The sequence below is a fragment of the Sardina pilchardus genome, unplaced genomic scaffold, assembly GCF_963854185.1.
Source record: "Sardina pilchardus unplaced genomic scaffold, fSarPil1.1 HAP1_SCAFFOLD_159, whole genome shotgun sequence".
Classification (NCBI taxonomy): Eukaryota; Metazoa; Chordata; class Actinopteri; order Clupeiformes; family Clupeidae; genus Sardina; species Sardina pilchardus.
Window position 1 is genome coordinate 41,102 of NW_026910968.1, and position 7,758 is coordinate 48,859.

The window sequence follows — 7,758 nt, forward strand, 5'->3', positions numbered from 1 at the left end:
TCAGCAGCATCAGGTGATGTTCAGTAGCGTCATGTGACACCAGGTGTGCGTACGAGACGGGAGATGTACATGCGAGAAGAGAGGTGTTGCAATCCAGCATGTTCTAACGTATGGGCGAGTGCATGAACTACGAGCAGGAACAGGTCATGAAGTTCTTCTACTGCAGAGTGCTACATGGCCTTTTAGATGGAAATTTACCACAGTACTATTTTTACTGAAGATATGCTGCTTGATGCTTTAACAATGGCACAACTCTGTCATTTATACTCATTTATGTAAAAATAGAACAAAATCAATCGGGTATTCTAGACTTTCCCCACTGAGCAAGCAATGTCTATGGACGTCCAAGACAAGTTGATATCATGTCGGACCGTCCAGACATTGGGACAACAGTCCAGCATGCCTCAGTTCGGGACGTCTATAGACAACCAAAATTAGTTGCAAATAGACGTTCTGCTAGGTCATAATGTAGACGTCTATTTCACAGCCAGAATTGGTTAATACATGTCAATGGGAAAATAGTCCAGTCCGACCTCGTTCGGGACGTCTATAGACAACCGAAATTAGTTGCAAATGGACGTTCTGCCAGGTCATAATGTGAATGTCTAATTGACCGCCAGAAATAGTTTATAAATGACATTGGGAAAATAGTCCAGTCCGACCTCATTCAGGACGTCTATAGACAACCAAAATTAGTTGCAAATGGACGTTCTGCCAGGTCATAATGTGAATATAGCGGTGCATGCATCAAAAAACCTAAGTTCTAAATCTAACAAGTTTGGATTTTTAAAACATATTTTTTTTTTTTGCGGAAATGTGGTGCTAAATTCCCATAAACATTGTTAAGTAAACTGGTGAAACCGTCCGTTTGTAAGCAAAATGAAAAAAAATATGATCTTTTAGTTTGTTTACCGTTAAAGGTGACATAGAATGGAAATAAAATTTTTTCTTGGTTTTCATGAATTATGAGAGGTTGTGCATAAACAAAGAGCTATCATGAACATGAGGCATGGTTGTGCCCTCCTTCATATGAAAATCTTGAAATTAGAAATAGACACTAAAAAATGGGCGATTCAGCAAAACTGCTTGCTTGTGATGTCAGACCTCGCAAAGCCATTGAAGTTCAATTGGGGTTGCCAAAGAGGGCGCCATTTAGTCAAACAGACCATTTCAATACCCAGCCTAAATATATGGTTTTAATTAGTCTTGTAAAATTGCAATTGAGTTTATTTTTTTAAATCAAAGTTGAATATATACTATTTCAACATCAGAGAACACAGTGCAATACTCAATTCATCCATTCTATGTCCCCTTTAACTAGCAACCACAACATAGTGATTGAGATATCAGTAGTAGCCTATCCATTACGACTTCAGCCAAAATAGAGTAGCCTAGTGCAGGAGTGAGCGGATTAGGAATCTGAGATCACAGGTTCGCATACTATCAGAAGAAACTTATTTTTGCATGCTAAAATGAAATGTTGTGAAAGTATGTGCAAATGACTCTTTTCTTTGATGACTTTACCTCGCGGCAAATAAGAGTTTGTGCACCAGTCATTGTCTAGTTTTATTTTAATTGTCGTCAAATGTTCATTCTGGCTACTCTGAGGACATCTTCTGGATGTTCAATAATTAAGTCTTCCAGACGTCTTCTAACAACGTCTATGTGACACCCAGCATAGCACATATATTCAATGTCCAGGACATACGTCTTAAAAACTTTCATTCTGGCTACTCTGAGGACATCTTCTGGATGCCCAACTATTAAGTATTTCCAACGTCTTCTAAGGATGTCTATATCACACCCAAAACAATACATGTATAGAACGTCCAGAAAAGACATCTTAAAAACGTTCATTCTGGCTAGTCTGAGGACGTCTTCTGGAGTTCGGCGACCACGTCTTTTCGACATATTTTGGACCATTTTCTGCTCAGTGGGTCATGTCAAACAATATTGCAATGCTGCACACCAAAATCTGACCTTTGAATTTACACCTTTCCACATTGCTGCTTATATTTTTCAAAGTACATGTTAATTACTTTTTGTAAAATCTGACTGACTGTTTTGAATATGATACTTTCACTGGCATTTAACATTGTGAGACTGTAACGCCATAGGCATCTAATGTGTGTGTGAGTGTGAATGGTAGTGTGCCTTTTTAGAAGAGAGTCCAGGGCCAGTATGTCCCTGCACACACACACACACACACACACACACACACACACACACACACACACACACACACTTCCACATTCTTGTTGTCTTGTGACACTTTCACATGGTTATCAATTCAGGGAAATTATCTGGGCTTCGAGCTAATAGTAATGCCAGTCATAAGGACTTTCAGAGAACCTTTGATAAAGTGATAGTTTTGTTTATTTCATGCCTCAATTAATCATGTCCAATTAGAGTAAAGGCAAGTGAAACCAAGGCAGAATGCAGTAATGGCAAGTGAAATCAATACAGTAAGGATAGATACTGCAATCTGCCTTGGTTTCACTCTACTTTTCTGTACAAACTGCCAATTCAAAATGTCAATTCATCTAAGAAATCTATTAGGTAGCCATAAGAAATTTTAACAGATTGAGGGACTTCTTATTTGTGCAATTTATTATTATTATTATTATTATTATTATTATTATTATTATTATTATCATCATTCTTATTTTTTATTATTATTATTTTATTTTTTTTAAAGTGCAGATACTGCTCTTAGCCTGTGTAGGGCAAACGACAATGCACTAGAAATTAAACACATACAGTGTATATACAGTCTGGTCATGCATGTGTAAAAGTGAGCTAACCTGGGCATCAAAGGAGAATTTCCAGTTTCAAAGTTGTGTTGTTGCTCCATTTTCACTCTTCCTTGAAAAATGGCTGTTTGCAGGGGATACCACACCTATTAGTTACATTCTTAAAATAAAAAAAAAAATTTAAAAGCATTTCTGAGATCATGCTTAATATTATTAGCATTAGCAATATTGTTTTAAATGGATTTTTCTGCATGCATATTTGGGGAGTATGTAGTATGTATTTCATTTAAACATTCTTCACTCAAATGGAAGTAATAATAATAAGCCTTGTACGAATATTTTCTATTTTCAGAGTGATACAACATTGTGTGATTGGGGTCATAACCTTGTAACTGTCTTACTGGCTGATTAATAAACGTTTTTCCGAAAACAATGCTAAAGTAACATAAGTTAGGTAATGTGGATGCGCCCAGAGAGAGTAAAATGTCACCATAGGTCAGACTATGTGCCTATAGTACGTCACATCTACGTCCCCTGAGCCTGTGCAGAAAGACAAGCAGTCCAACAGGAAAATGGTTGAAATTTGCTTCATTGGTCTCTGCTGACGTCTACGTGATAGCTCTGTCCATAGGCTCATTCGACTTGATGAAGATCTGCGCAGATGTGACTTGATGTGATGCATGCTGGGTTGAACACAGTGCATACTGGGATTGACTAAATGCAAACTGGTTAGAAATTCTGTCTGTCTGGTTGCAGATGGGGTGGGATTTACCACCGTGACATCATGCCACATGTCCTTAAAATAGCTGGAGTCTACGTCTGTATCCAGATCCTGCACGTGCTGAAACCCACCCCCATTAAGTCAGTTCAAAGACGTAATAGCAAAGATAGAGCCATCCTTAAAAATATTTTTGTTTGCCGTCAACCGACCGACCCTGTCAATTTAGGTCCTACTCAAATGTTTTATTTGTTTTCCTTTTCGGTCTGACCGACTTGCCGGTTTTAACTTGTGTTTTAACTCTTCAAACAACCAATACAAATGCAATACAATAATGTTGTAGCACCAAGGCTATTATAGCCCCCTTGTTGGACTGTCTTAGAGACAGTTTATAAAGTAACTAGACAATGTTTGACTGTCCCGTTGGTTCCCCTGTGTCTCCTGTTTCCCAGCGTATGCATGTGCACATGCGAGAGAGAGAGAGTGAGTGTTGTGGCTCCCTCTCCCTCTCCCTTCGGTGTCAGAATGAGTTCTGATAGATTTTGATTTAGCAGTGAATCAGTTTGTTGTTTTTGAGTGGACAGCTGCCCTTGCTCTATCCAGAATGTCGGAATTGATGGCGGTCCCCGCTCTTTTAGCCTGTAGGCCTACATTTTATATTAAATAAATAATGAGAGTTTTGAAATGATATCTCAGCCTCCCAGTCTCCTAACACGTATTGTGTAGGCTTCGTTTCATTCACTGTCAGTGGTTCCTGCTTAACTGTAATGGTGGCTGCGGCTATAGCAAAGAAAACGTTTGCGGACACCGTTATTCATCTAAAAAAATGCATTAAAACACCTCAACATAGTGTTAACTTGGCACAAAGTTCTGGAAGAACTGTGCCCATATCTTTTCCCATCCATTCTCCTCATTAGTCTAACGGTGACCGTGTCGCCTCAAACTAAGATGCTTTATCAAAAAGACACATATTAAGATTTCAATAAGATTTCACAAATTGTTTGTGGTCTATATAACATGGATCAGAATGAGTCGGTGACGTCACAAAATACAAATTTGTTTAAATTCATACAAAATCATTGTGACCAAAATGATACTTTTTTTTTCACTTTGAATGGTGAAAAAAAATATAGACTGACCGACCGACCGACCTAATATATATTTTTCTCGACTGTTACGGCAAACAAGAATATTCTTAAGGATGGCCTAGTTAAGGGTGGAGCCAAGATACTTCATGAAAAGCCACTTCCTGGAACCCGAATTGCAAAGGGGGGGTCAAAATCCCCCTTTATGCAGATCAGAGGCAGCGACTATTCCATTGAAGTCTATGGGCATAGATCAGAATTTCACCAAATATGCTAAGATCTTGCTAGCCTAGAAATCTACTGTAGACGCCCCTAGCGGCAGCTAATCTAATTTGCTGCCCGGGTTAGTCTAGCAACTGGACATAGAGCTTGTGAGCTGGGCTTTGGCAGAAATCACTGGACCAATCACGTTGTGTATAGAGTTGGTGGGCGGGCTTAATATAATGATGACTGACATGCGACCAGAAGTTGCGATCGTAAAGCATCCTGCTACTTGAAAACAAGAAGATTATTTGTTTAGTGCTATCCTATTGCGTGGAGAGGGATTTGAAATATCATGTTCATATTGTGAACTCATTTCACGGAAAAACATAGGTTTTGACTGTTAAACCAGGTGAAGATTCAACACATTAGCAGTCATTCCCGTTGTCCACGGTGAAGGTGATTTCCCCTCTTCTGGCATATCGTGACGGGAGAACCATGTCAACTTTGGATGCGGTTATCTTAGCGATAGTTTGTGTAATACCCTCAATATACATACTGTATCATTGGAAAAGCTTAGTTTATGGCCGTTCATGTGAGCACAATAAATTAATTTTGTAAATTTTACCTAAGCAACTGGTTTAGCTTTGCCAGTTAAGCAAATTGCCGTTTTGATCAGTTGGAGATGAAGCGCCCAAACTGGTGACATTACATGCAACTGTAGTTTGTTATCACCATGTTACAAAAAAAGCTCAGCCTCAAAACAAAACGACAATTAAAGGTTGGGTAGGAGATCTTTTTCTGGAGTATTTTTTAACATATTGCTTGAAATACTCTTCACCACCCCCATTGCAACCAATTAATTAAAAGTTTTGACACAAAAATGAAAAGTTTTAGTGGCCTCTAGAATGAACAATCCAAAATCATACTGAACGGACTGTTAACAATGATTGGATTCTGATGCATCTATCAAACTGCAATCTGCTCCTCCCTCCCGCTCGTGAACAGGTGCACGTTCCTGTACTCTGGAGGCGTGGCTTTGGGAGGAAGTCTGAAGAAAGGGGTTGGGACTTCAGACCTGTGTATTTTCAAAATGCAGCTTTGCTGTAATCATTTTCCAGGATCTCCTACCCTACCTTTAAGATCAAAATAAAAAGATAAAAATAAAGTATGAACACTAGAAGCAATAGAGTTGAGCCCAATGCACATGGAAGGCATTTGACTAAGTTCCCACTGTGGGTCGAGATCTCCCTGTGACGATTATGACAGGTGTCTCATTCTGCCTCCTTACATTAGAATGTGCAAAAATTAACAGAAATCGAAGGCTTACCTTCTTGTTTGGAATTTGAGGTAGGGTAGCCTACTACTAACAACGTTTGGATATTCTGCTAGGCTATTTTATGCTGTTGGATAAGTATAGGCTACGGAAAACACTTGATATTGAATTAATGTGCTACAGTGCAGGCCTGTTAACTATATGACAACGGTGGTTTATTTAAATTACATCATATCAATTTATTTTGTCAGTCATCATGCTCATTTACTGAGTAACGATGAAAGTTATAGGCCTATGTATTTATTGCACACAAAATTCTGTGATATCTCCCGTGAGTTATGTCAGGCAAACTGTAGCAGGACTGTCCCGGACCAGCTGCGTGTAATATAACTTTCGCCCCTCCTGATAAGACTCTCAAGCTCCCATTGACGTATGAAGCCAGCCTAAGTCATCCGCAGCTCATCCCGAATGAGCCTCATATCTTTTACTTTGGTAAAGTGTCAATTACAGTTAGACTACGTGCCTATGTACCTAAGTCCTCTGAGCCTGCGCAGAAAGCAAGCAGCCTAACAGCAAAATGGCTGAAATTTGCTTCACTGGTCTCTGCCGACACCTACGTGGCTCCATATCTTTTACTGTCTATGGACTCTAGACATCCAACACATGCTTCACTTTTAAACCTTGACCTACTTCCTGGTTGCTTTGAATAACTAGTTGCCTTGTTTGATTAGAAGTTTTTCTTTTTCACATAGCCCATATTTTCAACAGTGTCTTTGCTCAGGCGCCATCAGAGTCCATTTGTTAGACATACTATCAAGCTACAGTACCAACAACGAGAGAGAACTCGTTGTTGGTAGCTTGGTTGGTGTCAGTAGCCTAGTGTGTGTGTAGGCTACCATAGCATTCATTCCTGTAGGCGCCCCTGCCTCTGTTACTTTTTAGTTTTTTTACTTAACTTACACTCGCAACAAAACAGCACCTGTTTGGAGTAATTATGTTCTGAGACTTTTTTTTTTATTACTGCTTTCTCTTGTTTAAGTCTTGTTATACTTGTGCTAATAATCTTAGCTAACATCATGGAAGACCTAGAAAACCTCAACAATATGAAACTGATATGTTCGAATCACACTGAAAGTGACTATAAGAATAAAATAGACGTACTAATCACAAGAGCTTTTCCATTGTTTACTCACCTTATGCCCGTTTGAGTGAATACCTTCACTGCTACACCATGGCTTCCTCTATGGCTTGGCTTACTTTCAGTTTTACTCTGTAGGCTACACATGTCTTCCTCTTAAGAAGGGCATCAAATTACCTTAAAGGAAAAGCTGTCACATTACTGTGAAAGGTCATAACAGCTCTGGGCAATGGATATTTACTACAGCTGTGTGATATTTGTAATCCATTTTATAATATTTTCTACAATATGCAAAAATGTGTGGTTCGATACAAAAATTCCATTATTTTCTGGCCTCAGGACCATAAATGTAAAAGGCAGGCAGATACAGTAATAAACAAAAGATAAACAAATGGAAGCAGAAAATGGTATTTAAAACATGTTCCTATTCAGTTATTTTATACTATGCTAGACCGATGACACAAATGTAGCCTACTGGAAGTATGTGCCACAACATACAGTATCTGTGATCATCTAAGTCCATGTTTTGCTTCATATCATTAAGATCATTTTTCATATCAAGTAATTTCTCCTTAATTAAAGCTATA

At 38.7% G+C, this 7,758-nt stretch overlaps 1 protein-coding gene across 3 annotated transcripts in view; it reads right to left on the bottom strand.

Annotated features, from left to right (window-relative positions):
• LOC134075074 (E3 ubiquitin/ISG15 ligase TRIM25-like) overlaps positions 1 to 7,287 on the bottom strand; it is a 44,029-nt gene extending 36,742 nt beyond the window's left edge. Inside the window, exons 1-2 of one of the 3 annotated variants that reach the window (XM_062530536.1) lie at positions 7,227 to 7,287; positions 2,805 to 2,877 (exon numbers count right to left, since the gene is read on the bottom strand). In XM_062530536.1, coding sequence (XP_062386520.1) covers positions 2,805 to 2,854 — 50 coding nt within the window. In that variant the 5' untranslated portion in view covers positions 2,855 to 2,877; positions 7,227 to 7,287. Of the gene's footprint in view, positions 1 to 2,804; positions 3,244 to 7,226 lie in introns of those variants that run through there. The other 2 variants (XM_062530535.1, XM_062530537.1) reach the window with 2 other exon arrangements.
• Positions 7,288 to 7,758: the final 471 nt, after the last annotated feature.